The 19,411-nt window shown below is 37.2% G+C and overlaps 3 protein-coding genes across 3 annotated transcripts; 1 reads left to right on the top strand and 2 right to left on the bottom strand.

Annotated features, from left to right (window-relative positions):
• Positions 1-3,112: 3,112 nt before the first annotated feature.
• LOC115965144 (probably inactive leucine-rich repeat receptor-like protein kinase At5g48380) lies at positions 3,113-8,728 on the top strand. The gene is made up of 3 exons (XM_031084334.1): positions 3,113-3,722; positions 4,027-4,193; positions 7,946-8,728. Exons 1-3 carry the CDS (start codon positions 3,113-3,115, stop codon positions 8,726-8,728), a joined length of 1,560 nt encoding a protein of 519 aa, XP_030940194.1.
• A 1,974-nt stretch (positions 8,729-10,702) lies between these two features.
• Positions 10,703-14,566, bottom strand: LOC115965143 (aspartate aminotransferase, cytoplasmic isozyme 2-like). Its single transcript, XM_031084333.1, has 4 exons — positions 14,230-14,566; positions 11,575-11,742; positions 11,185-11,264; positions 10,703-10,843 (listed from the first exon to the last, which is right to left on the bottom strand). Exons 1-4 carry the CDS (start codon positions 14,564-14,566, stop codon positions 10,703-10,705), a joined length of 726 nt encoding a protein of 241 aa, XP_030940193.1.
• A 2,922-nt stretch (positions 14,567-17,488) lies between these two features.
• Positions 17,489-19,085, bottom strand: LOC115965142. Its single transcript, XM_031084332.1, has 2 exons — positions 18,560-19,085; positions 17,489-17,727 (listed from the first exon to the last, which is right to left on the bottom strand). The coding sequence occupies exons 1-2, from the start codon at positions 19,083-19,085 to the stop codon at positions 17,489-17,491; spliced, it is 765 nt and encodes a 254-aa protein (XP_030940192.1).
• Between the last annotated feature and the right edge of the window lie 326 nt (positions 19,086-19,411).

The following is a 19,411-nucleotide window of genomic DNA, read 5'->3' as shown; positions in this document are numbered from 1 at the left end:
GGTGGGTTGTGTTGGAGCAAGCGGGTGGCTTGCATGGTGTTATAAGGTGGTTTAAATACATATTGGGAGTGTTTTTTATTTCTTGCAAATGTGAATGAGTATTGTTGATTAGATGTGATGAATAGTAAATACATATTGAGAGTGTTTTTCGTTTCTTGCAAACGTGAATGAGTATTGTTGATTAGATGAGATGAATAGTATTTTATTTGATTTCAATACTTGTAAGCATTATACTTGTGATATTTGTGATTAGTTTTGTGGTGGGTTATTGTATTGGAGCAAGCGGGTGTCTTGCATGGTGTGGTCTAAAAAAATATTCTTAACTTTTTGAGGAGCAAGGGTTATGATGATGCTCTTACTTATGGGGGTGGTTCAACTTCAAGTTAAAACACTTTTTGGTTAGTACTTTATTTGCTTTCTGCAACTTATACATTAGGAGTTGTGATTTTAATTTATTGGTGTGGTTACTCTTAATGCATTGTTAGAAATGTTTCTTATAACATAGTTAATGTTTTTACTTTACGATTTTAACGAAGTATTGTTTTTATATTTGTGCAGATTTCTTATTGGTGGCTTTTAGAAGATTTACTTTTGGCATTACTTGAAGACATATGAGGACATCTTCTGTTAGTTCTAAAGTAGGGTTTACGTAGAGTTATTGTATGTATTGCAAACAATTATTGTATGGAAGGAGTTTGAATTAGATACTTGTTTTATTTTTTTACTTGTGGAATGTATGGATCTTTTTTTATAAATGTGTTGTTGAAATAAATGTGTTATTCAAATGTGAGGTTTTAATAATGTAATGACAGGTTATAGGTTAATATCAAAGCCATGAAAAAAATAAAAACAAAAAATAAGTTTTAGTGACGAATTTTTTCATCACAAATATAGCAACAAAAAATTGTTTTAGTGACGAAAATTTCGTCACTAAATATAGCAAAATTTTGTAAGAAATGGTTTTAGTGACGAAAATTTTCGTCACTATATGTGCCAGGATTTTCTTTAAAATAGTTTTAGTGACGAATTTTTTCATCACTATATGTACCCGAACATAGTTTTAGTGACGAAATTATTCGTCACTAAATATGATTTAGTAAACTAAAGTGTTTTTAGTGACGAAATATTTTTGTCACTGAATAGTGTTTTTAGTGAGGAAAACATTTAGTAACGAAACGTTTTCGTCACTAAAAGTTTTTTAAAAAAAAAAATCAAATCGGACTTTTAGTGACGAAATTTTTCGTCACCAGGACTTTTAGTGACGGGGCTACAGTGATGAAATGAGTTTCGTCACTAAAAGTCCAATTTCGTCACTAAAGGTCCTTAGTGACGAAAAACTGGACTGAAAAACTGGACTTTTAGTGATGAATTTTTTCGTCACTGAAAATACATTTTGTTGTAGTGTTGGTAAGGCAGCCACCATACTTTTCCAAACAAAGGAACTGTTTGGAGAATCTTTTGCATGAAGAAAATTACACCGAGAAAAATATCTAACCTTGAAGCATTTAAACATTAGAGACTCATGATTTTTCAGCAACCTCCAACCTTGCTTGGCTAACATAGCAAGATTGAAATACCTCAAATCTCTAAAGCCCATACCCCCTTCCCTTTTTGGTTGAGTTAAAAAATCCCAACTCTTCCAATGAATTTTCTTCTCATTGCCTATTTGCCCCTACCAAAATTTAGCACACAAGGAGTTGAGTTCATCACACAATTTCACCGGTAATTGAAATACCCCCATGGTATAAGTAGGAATAGCTTGAGCGATTGCCTTGATGAGTACTTCCTTCCCCGCCTTGGATAACATCTTCCCTTTCCAACCCTGCAATTTTTTCCAAACTCTATCCTTCAAGAAAGAAAAGGTTTGGTATTTTGCTCAACCCACCAATGTCGGTAAACCCAAATAAGAGTCAAATTGCTCCACCTCCTTTACACCCAAAAGTGACACAATCTCATCCCTATGGTTACCACGGGTATTGCTACTAAAATAAACCGATGACTTCTCCATATTAATACACTGGCTTGAGGCATTAGCATAAACCTGTAGCATCTCATTGATCACCTGCACCTCCCCAATAGTTGCCCGGCAAAAGAGAATAGAGTCATCTGCAAACATTAAATTTGAGATTGTTGGTACCCCTCTACAAATAGATACACCCTTAATTCGCCTATCCATCTCAGCCTTTGCCAGTAGTGAAGTAAAACTTTCAGCACACAACAAGAACAGGTATGGTGATAGAGGATCACCCTGGTGGATCCCTCTAGATCGCCTGATATTGCCATATGACCTCCCATTAATAAGGATGGAAAAAGAAGGCGTGGTGATACACCCCATCACCCAAGTAATCCAAGTGACCAGAAAACCCAACTTTGCCATAATACCCTACAGGAATTGCCACTCTACACGGTCATACGCCTTACTAATGTCAAGCTTCAATGCAAGAGAGCCATTTTTGCCTTTTTTCCGAGAGTGCATGGTATGTAAGGTTTCGTAGGCCACCAATACGAAAAATTAAGATTGTGGCTCAAATTCATGGTATCTTTTAGCAATGGAAAAAGATAAGAAATCTAGATTGTGGCTCAAATTCATCAAAGAAAAATTAAGATTGTGACCCACGTTGATTCCGTGATTGAGGGCGTGTTAGGTATGCAAACTCTGCGGGCCTAGAAAAATTTGGGTCCACACGGATCTTTTTGTTAGACACCGGCTTCATTTATTTATTTATTTTTTTGGTAAACTACTGGCTTCATTTATTTGTAACTATAAAGATTGTGACCCGCATTGACTCTCTAATTGACTATTCGATAGAAGAAAATGTTGTTAGCTTATGTATGAGGCTTGTCCTTTTTTCGAGATGAAAGGGACTCGCTTTCTCTTTTATAGCCAAGAATAAGGGTAGAGTGGTTCACATTTGGTCTTTGAATACTGATAACCAGACTTTCACTCCTGCTGTATCATCCAAATGAGTTGTTATTCTTATGTGGTTTGATGCTTCTACATAAGCAAAAGATCTTACAATCTAAGTTTCTTTTATTATTCCATCTAATTCCTTATTCCTGTCATCTTATTTCGTATGTGTCAATACTCATGCTGCTAAAATCTCAAACCCAAATGGTTCTTAATGCAAGAGCTCTGGTTTTGCTCCACATTCTTGTTTGGTCATTGCCAGATACATTTAGCCTGAGTTCTGGTACCCTGAGCGATATCTCTTGCTTGAAATCTATTAGAGATTCCTTGGAAGACTCTCTCAATCGCATATCCACTTCTTGGACCTTCAACAACCCCACAGAACGTTCTATCTGTGGATATGTTGGGGTCAGTTGTTGGTACATATTTGAGAATAGGGTTCGAGGTGTACAACTGGCCAACATGGGGCTTAAGGGCAAGTTCCCTAGGGGCCTTGTGGACTGCAGCGTACTTATAATCTTAGACCTTTCAGGCAATGAAATTTCAGGATCAATCCCACGTGATATCAGTGAAATACTGCCGGCTGTAGAAGTGCTCAAACTCTCAAATAATAACTTGTCTGGAGAAATCCCATCGAGTATGGGTAATTGCTCTAATCTGGAGGTTCTTATACTCGACAACAACAGGCTAATGGGTCAAATACCTCAACAACTCAACCAGCTCATCCGTCTAGAAGTCTTTAGTGTTGTTAATAATTTGTTGTCAGGGCTAGTGCCAGACTTTGTCAACATCACTACAATCAAGCCCAAGCTATGTAAATAGAGAGATGCTACGTCTACAATATTTTTACAACAATCACATGTGGTTAGTTGTTATTGGTTCAAATTTGAAACTAACACTAAAATTATTTTTTTGCTCTAACAATAATAACCAGTAACAACATACCACTTAAAATTTGTTGTAAAAATATTGTAAATATATCATTTCTCATGTAAATAATAGTGGACTATGTGGAGGACCTCTGGAATATTACCATAAAAAGCATAGATGGAGCTTTGAAATTTCTTTCAGGAGTGGGTTTGCAGTTGGTTTTGTGGTTTTTGCCTTTTCATATACAGCTTTTTTCACCTACCATTTTAATCTTTGTGTGGGATCAAACAAGAGGAATAAGATAATGCCAACAAATACTACAGAATTGACAGCGACCAGGAAGAACATCGGTAAAGAAGTTGATCAAGTTACCCAATTGCCAACCAAGGGCATTGGGAAAGAAGAATTCATGAAGGTACTTTTTCTCACTCTATTAAAAGTGGTAGGGGCAAGTACATATATAATAAGGAAGAGTGCAAAGTTACATGAGATATTGATTGTAAAGAAAAATAATTTTTTTTGAGAAATTAGTTGAAATGATAGTTTCTTACAATGATTCATGATTGGTGTATTGCTTTGTTATTTGTTGTGGGTCAAATAATTGTTATATATACATGGCATTTAGTCTATTCCACGAATTTGTTAATATTGTTAGTGATAAATGAAATTATTTCTTTGAAGTAAAATTTCAAAAGCTTAAAAATATTACTAAAGCAAAAATTATCTCATGACACGTGAACAGAACTAAAAATACATTACAAATATGTTCAAATTAAATTTAATATTTTATATATACTACCTTTTTATAGGTTTTTATATAAAACTGTTAATTACTTATGACACATTTAATTTTATATAAAAGAAATGAGTATATACATTTATGATGTTATAAACTGTAAAAAAAATTGATTAACAATTTTTCTATAAATTTTAGTTAGTTTCCTCACAAAATATAAAAATTTTGCTCACCTTTTTCAAGCAAAATAGCAAAAGAATAGTTAACTACATATGAAAGTGTATGTGTGTGTTGTATATATTGCTATATACAAAATATGTAATATATTTGAAAGTGGAGAGAATTCAATTAAAGATTTTATGTGAATCCTTAAAGAGCCATTGTAGGAAGGTCTCGCAAGCTTTAGTCGACCGGTCCAATCCTTAGTGGATTAGTGCTCAATTGCAAGTCGATCGGTATAGTTATGAATTGACCGGTCGAAGTGTGTTTACAATTAGTTGAGATGTGAGAAAAATAGTTTTTGCAGACTTTTAATGTAATGGTTTTGAAAGCATTTCCTTTGTGCCTAGGGCAGCCCAAGATAATTTGACGCATATGGCAAAAATTTTAAAATGGTCTTTTATATTTAAATATCACTTAAATAATATTTAGTTTATTTTTTATTATATTTTTTTATTTCATATTTATTACTAATTCATACTTATTAATATGGACAATGCACCCAAAGTGAGTTTTTTTTTTTTTTGAGAAGAAAAGTGAGCTAATGATACTATATACGTTTTACAAACTAGCATATTAGCAATTTTAAAAAAAAAAGTTATTCAAATATTCATTTATTATATAGTTTAAGTGACACTGTTCATATTACTATTACATTAGTTTGCAAGATTTTTGTTGTGAAATTTGTATTAGCTTTAGCATTTTTCATATACTTAATGGAGATTAGGTTTCATTTCTATTAATTCTTCTTCTTTTCTTCATATACTTAATGGAGATTGGGTTTCATTTCTATTAATTTTTTTTTTTTTTGGGAGAAAATACTAAACTTACTATAAATTTTATTACAAAAAGCTTACAAACTGATAATGTGGCAATGAGGTGACACTTCAACAAAGTGATTGGTGACATGTCAATTTATAGGAGTTATATAATAAAACTTATAATATACTAGCATCACTCTAATATTTTAGACCTTGGGAAAAAAATGTACACTTAACTCACATTTTTCTTTAATTTAAAAAAAAAAAAAAAAAAAAAAAAAACCTTACTACCCCCATATTTAGGGGCCTTTCCATGTTAGGGGGCCTTAGGCCATGGCCCAAATGGCCTAGGCTTAGGGCCAGCGCTATTTGTGCCCCCAAGCCATCAAATTTTATGTTTGATCTCTAAGAGCATTCACATCCAGTCTTCTATATGCTATATGTTGATATATTTTAGCCTCAAGGTGCAAAAATTGCCCATTACTTGGTCATGTAAAATCTTCAAATTGTAAAAAAAATTGCAATTGTGCTACAGTGCCAACCTAAATGTATGATGACACTGTAGCTCAATTGTAAACCAAAAAAATTATATTTTATTCTTTTTCACCTTTTGTTTTCTCTCACTTTTGTCTCTCATTTACTCTTTCTCTCTCACAAAGCTCCTCCCTCCTCACTCTTTCTCTCATCTCACATCTCTTTTTCTCGTACAAAGCTTGCATTGAAGCTGGGTTGCATTCATGGTCATGGCATGGCGATCGGTGTGGATTATGGATGGTCCGGTGGGTGGTGCTGGGATATGTGGGTGTGGCAATGTGTTGGTGGCACTACAAAAAACTAAGCCTATAGTGGCATTTGTGAAACGCCACTATAGGTACTAAAAACACCACTATAGGCCCATTTGGGCTATAGTAGTGTTTGCTATAGTGGCGTTTCTCTAAATGCCACTATAGACCAATTTTTTTGTTTGTTTATTTATTTATTTATTTTTTTTTAAGACCTATAGCAGCGTTTGTAAGACCAGGACAAACTCCACTCTAGGCCCTTGAAAACACTGCTATAGACCCATTGTTTTAAAACGCCACTATAGGACTCCTTGAACACAACTATAGATATGCCTATAGCAATGTTTATAGAAAACGCCACTATAGAAAAACTAAAGAAAAAGGCCACTATAGGCCCAATTTTTTGTAGTGTGGGTGGCATGGTGGTGACATGGTGGCTATGTTTTATTATTATTATTTTTTGTGGCCGGTGCTAGATGCAGAGAGAGAAAGAGAGGAAAAGGAAGAGAGAGTGAAATAGTAAAAAAAAAGAATATTTAAATAAACTGGGAAAAAGAATAGAGTTTGGGATGATAGGTGTGTTATAAAATGGTATAGTATAAATGATAAAGTAGCTTTTGAGATGATAAAATTGAATTTTTTTAGATATTAGATGTGAATGCTCTAAGTTTCTTTGATCCTTCCATTGCTCATATTCAAATTTCCCAAACAGTGAGTATATCAATTTGTGATATGGGTTTATACATATCATTTTAGTGTTCAAGTCAGTCTCCCCAAGGGAAGATTTCTATCTCTATCCCAGTTGGAACTTAGAACTATCCTTGCATTTGCATGATCATTACTTTTTTGACGTTGATCTTTTCTAGATGTTGATTTTCTCTCAAAATACACAAGCGATGGAAAAGATGATCTTATATTTAGTTAAGTGTCATCAATGAGCTAAAGTGTCCTGCTGTGTTTATAATGTTCTAAGAACACTTTGAAAACAAAAATCAGAAAATATTCTTCCAAATGATTTTATTCTTTTTCCAAAACCCAAAATACATTATTCACTTAAAATTTAGCTCATGAGCAATTTTATATTCACTCCATAAAGTTTAAAGTGAATGCTTGTAATATGTAAAAAACTTAAAATATTGCTTTTAGTCCTTACTAAACTTAAAGTCATTGTTTTTAGTCTTTGTGGAGTGATGATGTGTTATTTTTTAGTTTAATCATATTATCTAAGGGAGTAGAAGTGATAACTTTAAACTTGGACTACTAAAATTGCTCATGTTCAAAATTTTAGAGACCAACAATGTATTTAAGTTTATTTATTTATTTCTAATGCCAGTTTACAAAACAAGAAACTAATTTAGAGTACAGTTCAATAGAAGCCCAATTTCTCTTCCTCTCAAAATGTGTTAGTCGTAGGTGAGCAATATTGCCACCTAAAAAACAATATAAATGCTGTTAAATACTGTTGTAATTTCCGATTAGCACTAAACCAAAATGGCAAAGGATTATTGATCCACAGAATTCTCAGTTGGGCAGAAAAGTTACTAGAGTGAGCTTTGTAGAACTTAAAGAAGTAACAGGCAATTTCAGCAGACACAATTACATTGGGTTGGGAAAGATTGGGATCATGTACAAGGCAGTGCTTCCAAATAGTTATCCCCTTGCAATTTAGAGGCTATATGAGTCTCAATCTTTTGAGAAACAATTCAAATCTGAGCTATCAGCTCTTGCTAGATTGAGACACAATAACATAATTTCCCTCTTGGGTTACTGTAGAGAAAGGAAGGAAATGCTTCTAGTATACCAATATATATCGAATGGTAACCTTTATGACTGGCTACATCCTGGGGAAGACAAGATTAAGATCTTGGACTGGCCTTCAAGGATTAAAATTTCTGTTGGGATAGCAAGAGGCCTAGCATGCCTTCACCGTAATTGTCATTTCTCAGTAGTCCATCTCAGCTTGAGTTTGAATGCTATCTTACTTGATCAGAATTTTGAGGCCAAGATATCAAATTTTGGAGAGGCAATAATATTGAAACCTGGAGGGCTAATGTTTGTGAACTCAAGTGATAATGACATGAGCATTAGAGTTTTTGATGGCAGTGGGGTTAGGGAGTTGGATTATTTCAAAAAGGATGTCTATGATTTTGGTATTTTGCTTCTTGAGCTAATTACAGGAAAGGCACCCATTCAAATAAATAATTATTCAAACTGTTTGGATGAGAGTTACGTTGATTGGATTACTTGTCTTTTGACTTGCCCTTGTTTAATGTGCAATTTCATTGATAAATCTCTTATTGGGTTAGGTTTTGATAATGAAATCTTTCAATTGCTCAAAATTGCCGGTGCTTGCATTAAGCCCTTATCTTGTCAAAGGCCCACAACCCTTGATTTGTACCATGCGATAAGCATCCTTGGAGAGAATTATGGCTGCATAACTAATGATACTTAGATATTGAGGCAATTTGAAATTGCTACTGTCAGTAATTCAAATGAAATTGTTGAGGTTGAAAGTACATAGAACTACTGAAAGAATTCCTCCAGTCGTGGAGGTTGTTTGCTTCTTGTAATCTTTTGTTGTCCTCAGCATCTTGTTTGCCTCTTGTAATCCTTTTTTTTTTTTGGCATCTATAGGTTATGATTTAAGAGTGCACGGTCCAGATTGCCACAATACTGATGTTCTTTTTTTTTTTGGGTTGTATGCTATTGGTGGTAAAATTATATAGTTTTTTTTTTTTTTTAATTTTTTTTATAAAGATTATATTATATAGTTGCTATGAATAGGTTGTTGAAATGATACATCATGACTGCAATTATAACATTTAGCCAGAAAATCCCCAGATAATCTATGTTGCACGAACACGTCAAAATTGGCCAAGTACCGACGCTGGTATTAGTAAGACACGCCTAGAAAACGAAGAAGATATTCAGCCTCTCTTACTCTGTTCTCTGAGTTCTCCCTCTTGCAAAGCCATTCCACCGTAGATTGTCGTATATCGGCGACCAATGAAGCCATTCCGCCCTTGCCAAAGTTCTGCCAGTAAGCTTTAAAATTTGAGTCGATTTTAGGGTTTGAGTTGTGATAAATAGAGAAAATGAGACAGAATATCAATCAAGAGAGAGAAAGTGGGGTTGAGAGAGGGAAAGCGATACAGAACCACCGCCTACAATGGTGGTGGCGAATATCGGTGAAGGGAAAGCGCATAGCTTTCTGCCATGGCCTTCGGCAAGAGAGAGAGAGAGAGAGAGAGAGAGAGCAAGCGGGAGAGAAAGACAGAATGGAGAGAATGGTTAAGATAAAAAAAGATTGGTCCAGTTCTATTTACCTTTAAACCCAAACAACCAAGCCTGAATAGACATGAGCTAGCAACCCAACCCATTCACACTAAAGCCCAGATTGAAATTTATCCCAACTCAAGCCAAGCCCACAACAAAAATATACCAACAGCCTAACTCAACAATAATTCTATTATATAAAATTCCCAAACCCAAAATCTGAATTTCCTAGCTAATAATAATAATAATAATAATAAAACCACATAAGCACATAAATAATTACAAAATTACTCCAAACCTCCTTGACATCACATAAACAATTAATTTTAGATATATTTTCAAGCATTTGTTTTTTGGAGAAATAAACATACACAAACAAGGGAGAGAGAAATGGATTCTAAAATAATAGTCATACCCTAGTCGTATACCCTAATTTTTCAACAAATGTTGTACTCACGTACTCGTACTCGAGTTCGTGCAACTTAGTAGATAATTTTGTCACTACAAAAAAACTGGACAATTGCTGCGAGCCAATACCACCGCAAAAGCCCAAAAAACCACCGCTAAAGGACAATTTGGCCTATTGCGGCGGTTCCTCCCGCCAGCCTTACACTGCTGCAGTAGTTCTATTGCAATGGTAACAAAAAATGCCGCTATAAATACACTTTTTAGTGGCTTTTTGGTTTTCTGCGGCGGGCAAAAAACCGCCACCATATGTTGTCAAAATTCATGTAAACTGACTTTTAGCGACGGGTTATGGCCGCCGCTATTAGTGTACACCTTTAGCAACGGGAAAAAGGCGCCACTATAGAAAACCAATTAAAACAAACTCATTGCACTTTTAGCTGCGGGTAAAAACTCTGCTATATGTGTAAACCTTTTAGTGGCAAGGCAAAAACGCCGCTATAGGGGTTCATTTAAATCATAAAATATGCACCTTTAGTAGCGTTTTTTGACTGTCGCTATAGGGTTTTTTTTTTTTTTTTTAAATGCTCAGCAGGTATTAAAACCACTATTTTTTTTTTTTACAGATCTGTTACAAAGAATCTGTAATAGTTTTAGCTCTACTAACACAATACCACAAATGCAACTAACTAACAACACCACCAATGTCTCCAAACTAACGTAATATTAACATAAAAATATATTATCAAATACATATAACATTGTCTATAACCATTATCAAAGTTCCAAAGTATTTAAACAAATCCTTCAACACTTTTGCAAGAAGATGCCCTTGGTACACTTTGGTCTTCAATTCAAGTTCCATCTTCTCTTCAACCATTTGAATCTGCCCAATAGGACACTTGCAGAGGGAAATTTAATTGAGACTTCAATGACTTTCCAAAGGCTTGCACTCCAAAATTCCTAGAGAAACAAAGGGAATAAATCTCCCTATTATAGAGGCCCTAACTATAAAAACATTAACACCGGCCAAAAAAAAAAAATTCATTCACATTTAGTAATATGCAAGATGCACAGAATAATAAAAGAAAATACAAAGTTGTGAACATATAATTTATATGGATATACAAATCAACCTACTCATCCTTACGATATTGAACCATTAAGGTAAGAACTGCCCCCTCCCCCCCTAAACAAATATTAATTGAGTGGAAGTAAGAGTCTTACTATGCTCAAGGTACCAACACGTTCCCCATAGAGTCCCATGTTCTTGGCATAACTCTGAGCAACAAGGCATTCACCTCCATCTGCAACAAACATACAAACAGGCTGTGCATTTGCATCCAGACTCCCACTTGCAAAACCCTATGACACTAGAAAGAATAATTTGAGTTCACAAGAATGGAATGGAGTTAAACTAGAATAAGCACTTGAATTATAGTGATAGGGAAATTACTTGTTGCCAATGAGCTCTAACTCAACTAGCACCTCCTCCCCTTGCAAATGCTAGGTGGAGGGTGCAGTCATGGGATTCAAGACCCACTGGGTGCATGGGAAACTTTATAATAAATAATAAATAAATAAAATGCTTGCTGAATTTGTTGCATAGACACTTACCTACTTGATAAGCACTGTCAAAGAATGGCAATAATGCTTTTGATCTCATCAGCTGCGTGATTTGCTCCCACTGCTGAATGGTTGGATCAACACTGGTGGGGTTGTGTGCACATGCATGAAGCAGCACTACAACTCCAGATGGGGCAAAACCAAGGTCTTCTAGGAGGCCTGTTAGCCATAATAAATTATAAAGTAACACATAACATGAGTAGTTAACTCGAACCAAGGTCTTGTTCAAGCAATTCATCCTCACTGATCAACAGTGTATCATAAATGGTTCATTTTTCATTAACTCGAACCCAAGTATGATTGTCATTTGCATCATCAGTAGTTATATTGTAAGGGACATTCTCAAGATAGGTACTCACTTTATCATCATCACCATCATCATCATCATGTGAAGCATTAATACCAACATCAAACACCTCCCTAGGTTTTGTTTTAACCACCACCGCCCAATCTTTATGTCTCACATCTTCCACGTAAAACACTTGTGAAATTTGAGATGCTAATACATAAGACTCGTCAATCAATCGACCACCCGTGTGTATCAATCGTGAAAAATTGACAAGGGTAAATCCAAACTCATCTTTTCTGCATCCTCTCCCATTAATAACATCAACCCATTAACATTTGAATAGTACATATCAATACTTGTCAGAGTAGTTCAACTCAATAATATCAATTAGTACACCATAATAAGTAGCACCACCTTTAGTAACAACACAAACTCCACTTTTTTGAGTTTTCCTAATTGCCTTAGTGTCTTTGGTGCAAAACTTCACACTATTTATAACATAACGCTTGAATTGTTTTGCTTCATTATCCGTATATCGAGCAAGCTATATGACTTTATTAGAGAGTTTCTTTTTCTCATATGCATCCATTGACATTACCTAATATAGACAATGACGTTTATTATAAGTATGCTATCTAAAGTGTTACAACCAAGTTTTATATATAGACATTGACATCACCTATTATAAACAACCAAGTTTTATATATATGCTTTACTTACATAGTTCCTAAACCAGCCGCAGAATTTCTCCATGTGCTACTTTTGAATAATATCATTGGTTACATGAAAAGGGAAATCTGCCTTGATCTCCGCTATGTGTACACTATGTAGACAAACGTGTTAGTGTGAAGTTAGAATATTGTACTTGAATGCCATGAAGGATACGCAATGATATATTACTTACTTACGAAATGAGGTGATTTCTTCACAATTGAATAGCACATAACAATGTGCTTGGACCCATGAATTTGAATCTAGTGTAATGCTCACCACTACACCCATGGATTCCTTGACATTCCTTACAGGCCGATTGAATGCAGATTCAACAAATTTAAAATAGCGTGAGTAGAATGCTAAGCCTTCCTCTACAATATACCTTTCTGCAATGGAGCCTTTTGGATAAGTTTTATTATGCATATAAGACTTAAGTCTTGACAAGTACCTATTGGAAAACCCAAGATTAGCAATGGGAAATTGGTGTGAAAAACAATTAATTAGATAGACAAAGTTACTATACGTGTTACCTTTCTATGGGATATATCCAACGATAATGAACTAGGCCAGTAACTTTGGCTTCGCTAGCCAAATACATGACTAGATGTACCATCATTGTAAAGAAAGAGGGAGGGAATATCTTTTCCAACTCACACAATGTCACTACAATTCTCTTCTCAAGAGCCCCAAGTTCATCCACATTTTTTTTTTTTTTTTGGTTAAGAGAGGTACTTATATTAAACAAAACAACACAGAAGTTACATAGCCATATTAGGCATAGTACTGGCACAGCGCCTTACATAATACATTCCAGTAGCATCAAGGTTAACAAAAGAAGAAATTTCAGGCGTTGGGGGATTGTTAAACACTACAAAATTATCCTACTGTAAGCACCCCATTCTAGCCATAGCATCAGCGCAACTATTCGCTTCCCGAAAGGTATGGTTCACTTTGATTTGCTGAAATCTGGTGAGAAGGGACCTGCAGTCAAGTAACAGGGGAGTATAAGTTCTGTTAGGCAGCAAGTTAGAGAGTAATAGGTCTGTAACTATCTTGGCATCACACTCGATTTCAAGGAGAGGAATGACCATTCGAGCAGCCAAGAGAAGGCCATCTCGTACAGCCCAAAACTCAGCAACTACACTGGTGGTACTACCAATTCCCCTACTAAATCCTTTCAGCCATTCTCCCCTATAATCACGGATTACTCCTCCACCGCCTGCTTTCCTCGGATTCCCTAGTGATGCTCCATCTGTGTTTAGTTTACACCAACCCACACCTGGTTTAATCCATTGAACCTGAATTGAACTCCATCTTTTGGCATAAATAGACTTCCCAATACAGTAATAGTAGTCAACAGCTTGGTTGATGCAAGTATCGTGCAGCCTAGGATTTAGGATAGAGTTATCAAATACTACACTGTTTCTATGTTTTCAGAGGTTCCATACAGTGAAGGTAAAAAGGATTTTCCAAGGCACACCATTGGAGAGGATATCATGACTGCATAGGCAGTTAGTTTTCCATCGTGGTTGGTATTCCAACCTTCCTACAAATCTTCTTTGCAAATGGGCATTCCCTGAGGAGATGAATGGCAGACTCACTAGTGTTTCTGCAAAGAAGGCAGGTGGTATCACATTGAATACCTCTTATGGCAAGCATCTCCCTAACTGGGATACTCCTATGGTGACACAGCCAAAAGAAAGATTGAATTCTAGGCAGTGTATCTAATTTCCAGACCCAATCTCCAATGAAAGAATCAGTTTCACCATCATCTTTGCTAGCAAGCTTATAGGCCGAAGCAGTGCTAAACTCCCCATCCTTGGTTAGGCTCCAAATCAACCTGTCCTCCTTTCTCCCAAACAATTGGATGGGGATGGCATTAATCTTGTCCTTGATGTCAGAGGGTAGATTGAAAGATAAGGCATTCCAGTTCCAATTATTCTCTTGGAGTAAATCAACAACAACCAAATTACACTCCATGTCATTGATTGGGCCTTCAATTAGTTCCCTAGGTGCACAGCCCCTCACCCACCTGTCTGTCCAAAATTTAATGCTCACACCATTGCCAACATTCTAGCCTATACCCTTATGAAACACAGGGAAGCCCACTTTAATGGCTTTCCAATTTATAGAGCATGGCAGCTTCTCAGGGTCTTTGGAATTTATTCTAGACCGTGAACAATACTTCCTCAAAATTACCTTAGTCCAAAGAGCATCTTTCTCTTGATACATCCGCCAATTGAGTTTAACAAGGAGAGCAATATTTTTTCCTTTAGCATATTGAATACCCAATCCTCCTTGTTCCTTAGGTTTGATTATTTTATTCCAACCTACAAGATGCATCTTCTTCTTTCCATCAGCAGAGTGGCCCCATAAAAAATCTCTGTTAATTTTGTCTTGTTTCTCACAGAGATGAGATGGTAATGCCACTCCTTGCATCACATGGTTAGGCATGGCTGACAGGACCGATTTGACCAATACAATTCTCCCTGCAAAGGATAGGAATTTGGATTTCCATCCAGCAAGTCTATTGATCACCCTCTCAACTATAAAGTTGTATTGGTTTCTTTCTGAATTTTTGTGCTTCAGTGGGAAACCTAGGTATTTTCCTAGGTTGGTAGTGGCCTGGATATTAAGATTACCACATATTCTTCCTTTCAAGTCATCATCCACATTTTGGGAGAAGTAGACTCGAGATTTGCTTGTGCTAATCTCTTGTCCTGACTCGAAACAAAACAACTCCAACACTTCTTTGATGGTTTCACTATTCTCCTCACTAGCAATAGTGAAAAGCATCAGGTCGTCAGCAAAAAACAGGTGGGATATGCCAATATTGTCTCTGGAGGCTTTTATAGGGTTCCAGTTGCCTTCCATACACTCTTTATCAATGAGGCTGCCTAAATACTCCATACAAAGAATAAAGATGTATGGGGAGAGAGGGTCACCTTGACGAATTCCTCTCGTGGGGTTGAAGGACTCAAGAGTACCCCCGTTAACCAAAATGGATATGTTAGTGGATGAGATGCAGCTCATTATGACCTTGATCAGCTGTTCAGGAAAATGAAAACCATGTAAAACCTTGTGGATGAAACTCCATTCAAGTCTATCGTATGCTTTTTCCAGGTCTACTTTGATAGCCATGTATCCCATTCTTCCCTTTTTTTTGTCTATGGAATGTATTAACTCTTGGGCAATGAGGACATTATCCAATCCTCTTCTTCCTGGCACAAACGCTGCTTGAACAGAAGATATGAGGTTACTAAGAAGGGGCCGAATCCGAGCAACAATTATCTTAGTGACCACTTTATATATCCTGTTGCATAAGCTAATTGGCCTATAGTTGTTAATAGTCTCCAGATTTTGGCATTTGGGAACAAGGGCTATCAAAGTTCTGTTGAGATATTCTGGCATTATTCCTGAGCTAAAAATACTGCCAACTTCCTTGCAAATTGATTCATTAACTTCATGCCAAAAGATTTGGAAGAATCCAGCATGCAATCCATCAACCCCAGGGGCTTTGAATGCTTTCAGTGACCACAACCTAGCCTTAATTTCATCATAGGTGACATCTTTAATGAGATTATCCTTTTCTTCCTTCGATAGAAAGGTACAAGAGAAATGAGCCACATCTGAGGTTTTAGGGGCCTGTGTGAGGCCAGTTGTGAAGATGGTGAGAAAATTATTTCGAATATGATTTTTAATCTGCTCTTCATCTGAAATCCACTCCCCAATGGTGTTTTTAATACATCTGATCCTATCTCTATTCCTTCTTACAAGTGTAGAGACATGGAAAAAGGAGGTATTTCGATCTCCAAAGGCAGCCCAATTTAGTCTAGACTTAAGTGCCCAATATTCCTCTTCTTGCATCCTAATCAGTGAGTAATCTTCAATGAGCTGCTTCTCCAATTGCATGAGGAAATTATTGGGGTGGTCTGCTAAAGCTTTCTGGACTCCATTGAGCCGAGCCAGAACTTTCCTTTTCCTAGCAAATAGGTTCCCAAATACCACTCTATTCCATTGATTAGCTCTGTTGGTAAACGTTGGGATGGCCGACCAGAGAGGTGTATCATGGCCCCAGGTATTTTGAACTAGGTTGGGGAACTCAGGATGAAATAGCCACATTGTTTGGAAACGGAATGGTTTATTACTTGTGATTGGAGGAGATTTGGTTAGTTCAATTAGAACAGGGCAGTGGTCAGAGAACACACGTGGGAGGTGAGTCACCGACACTTCAGGGTATAGAATGCGCCAAGATGGGTTGGCGAAGCATCTGTCAAGTCTTTCCAAGATTAGGTCAAACACTTGTCTAAGGTTGGACCAAGTATATTTAGGTTCAGAGAATCCCAAATCCAAAAGGTTACAAGAGTCAATGCAGTCTTTAAACTCAATGGCCCTATTAAGGTTAATCCTCCTACCCCAAATTTATCCTCCCTACTTAGAATTTCATTGAAGTCCCCTAAAACTAACTAGGGGAGAGAGTGTAGTTCAACCAATTTAGATAGATTAGACCATAAGATTCTTCTTTCAATTAACCGTGGGCTAGCATAAATAGAAGAAATTAACCAAGAAGTGTTAGAATTACATACCTTCACCGAGGCATGAATTTCTTGTTCTGTTGCTGACAGGATGAAAACCTCAGCCTCATCCTTATTCCAGAGCAGCCATAAACCACCAACATAGCCTATGGTGTCAGTAGCATAGAATCCATCAAAGGGCAGGCCTTCAGCAATCCTTTTAGCCCTTTCTCCACTTACTCTTGTTTCTATAATTACCATGATAGCTGGATGGTGATTCACTACCATTTCAAAGATTCTCCTCTTGAAATCAGCATTCAGGGCACCCTTGCAGTTCCACATTAAGACATTCATCTTGACTAACCCACCAATTGGTACTTCACTTGGGCTAGACACCAATGCTGTCTCCTTCATCATACTCTATCCCAGTCTCCTCAATAGGTCCTTGGAAGCCACCCAATTTGGTCGCCACACCATCATGTACTTCAGAATTCCAGTGATTTCCTCCCTGCAGCAGATCAATAGGTCGCATTTCCGAATTGGGGCTAGAATCTGAATCAATTTCAGTGTTGGGAAGTTTCCCATATGCGCCACCGCCATCCCCCTGAAATCTATGACCTTCCTGTCCTGAATTAGCCACCCCGATTCATCCAAGTGAGGCACTACTAATGGCCTCCTTTGCTTGTTCAAGAGATCAACGTCCTTCTCCGTTATCAGATGGGTGCCTGTGAGGAACCTCCACCATGGGTTAGGAGTCAGGGCCCATGCTTGATGATCCAAAGGTAAATTTCCTGACTTGATGCTTGCCGTCGTTATAGGGAAGGGATTCTGCCACGCTGCTTTATGGTCCGGATTGAACCAGCCCATCGTGTCCGTGGGTGATGCTTTGATTTGGGCAATCATCTCGTCGGGTATTGGAATGGCCTTGTTCTTGAACCAAATAGCCCACCTGGAGCTGGCCAGGTTGTGTGGTGTTGGGCAAAGAGGGTTCATTTTCTTTTTTGGTGAGTTTTTCTGACGTTTTTCGCGAGGAAATGTTTTGTTCCCTACTGTGTGGTTGAACCTTTTGAACACATTCGTGTTTTTTGTTCCCATGGTTTTTTCTCTTTATGGCCTTTGGATTGACGGCCCTCTGACGTTGCCAACTTTTCCTTCTCACTGCTCAATGAAGACACCCAAATCTACATTTCATTTCCACGCTCCATTCCAACCGTTGGATGAACTGTAATCTCTCTAGCCACAGTGGTATGACTGGATTTTTCTGAATCCATAGATACTGATTTGACATTTTCAGGAGGGGTGGTCTGTACCTCATCTCCTCCTGATATTACTAAATTACCCTTAGTAACTCTCTCCCCTTAACGTGTTGGTTTGTTTGGCTAACGACCCCAGCCATTTCTAACTGGATTTTTACGTCTAGTTACAATCATCCACGAACCATAGTTAGACTCTGACGTACCTTCAGCTTTCCTTTCATTGGATGGTGCAGGAGTATTATCCTCCTTGACTGTTTCGGCCACCTTGGGAAGGATTTGGTAGCTATAGCTCTCTTTCTTATGTCCAATTCGTCTATAACAGAAGCACAGAGAGCTAATTCCCTCGTACATGACCCTCTGTTTCAACCTTCCAATTTTAATAGAGTAAATTAAGGGCTTATCCAAGTCCACTTGGATACATAATCTTGCATAACTACCTCTAGAACCAGTAGTCGTGAATGAATCAATCCTCAGAACTGGCCCAAGTGCACTGCCAATCTCCTTCAGTACCATCGCATCATAAAATTCAATGGGTAATTCAGGGAGTTTTACCCATACTGCTACTGATGTGAACTTTGCTTCTGAAGCCTTGAAATATGGTTCCCAAGGCTTGATAGCTAGGAAATGCTCCCCCACGAACCATGGTCCTCCTCGAAGCACCTTCTCATAATCTTCATTGTCATAAAATTTGATCAAGAAGAAGTCTTTGCCTAAGGCTACACAGTCCATCTTTCCCTTAGGATTCCACATGGCATTGATCTTGAAAGTGAGGTAGCTGAAGCCCACAGACCTTCCAAACACTTTCACTATCAATGTCTTGGACCAAGGGGCTCTGATACGTGATTTTGTTTCTCTGGACAGTCACACCTCCACCATTCCTTCAGATAGCTGTTCCTCTTCATCGTCTAATACCTCAGTATCTTCAATGTCCTGTTCAAAACGAAATCCCTGTGCATATGCCCCTGGAATGTCCCCTATCAGACTATCCTTGTAGCTCACCAATTTGCGTGGCTGGGAGAAAGCTCTTTCCTTACTATTATCTTTCAGCGTTTTGA

The sequence above is a fragment of the Quercus lobata genome, chromosome 10, assembly GCF_001633185.2.
Source record: "Quercus lobata isolate SW786 chromosome 10, ValleyOak3.0 Primary Assembly, whole genome shotgun sequence".
Taxonomy (NCBI): domain Eukaryota; kingdom Viridiplantae; phylum Streptophyta; class Magnoliopsida; order Fagales; family Fagaceae; genus Quercus; species Quercus lobata.
Note: the sequence above shows the minus strand (reverse complement) of the source record. Positions and strands in the feature narration are given on the sequence as shown.

Excerpts from the sequence above, each read along its gene's own strand:
- LOC115965143 (XM_031084333.1), bottom strand. The coding sequence starts at position 14,566 with ATGGAGTGTAATTTGGTTGTTGTTGATTTACTCCAAGAGAATAATTGG. Across the intron at positions 11,743-14,229 it reads GGAGATGCTTGCCATAAGAG|GCCTCCTAGAAGACCTTGGT; the intron begins GTATTCAATGTG and ends TATGGCTAACAG. Across the intron at positions 10,844-11,184 it reads GTGTTGGTACCTTGAGCATA|ATTCAAATGGTTGAAGAGAA; the intron begins GTAAGACTCTTA and ends CCTATTGGGCAG.
- LOC115965142 (XM_031084332.1), bottom strand. The coding sequence starts at position 19,085 with ATGGACTGTGTAGCCTTAGGCAAAGACTTCTTCTTGATCAAATTTTAT. Across the intron at positions 17,728-18,559 it reads CAATGAAAGGAAAGCTGAAG|GACAGGAAGGTCATAGATTT; the intron begins GTACGTCAGAGT and ends TGGCTAATTCAG.
- LOC115965144 (XM_031084334.1), top strand. The coding sequence starts at position 3,113 with ATGGTTCTTAATGCAAGAGCTCTGGTTTTGCTCCACATTCTTGTTTGG. Across the intron at positions 3,723-4,026 it reads TACAATCAAGCCCAAGCTAT|CTTTTTTCACCTACCATTTT; the intron begins GTAAATAGAGAG and ends TTTCATATACAG. Across the intron at positions 4,194-7,945 it reads GGAAAGAAGAATTCATGAAG|AGGCTATATGAGTCTCAATC; the intron begins GTACTTTTTCTC and ends CTTGCAATTTAG.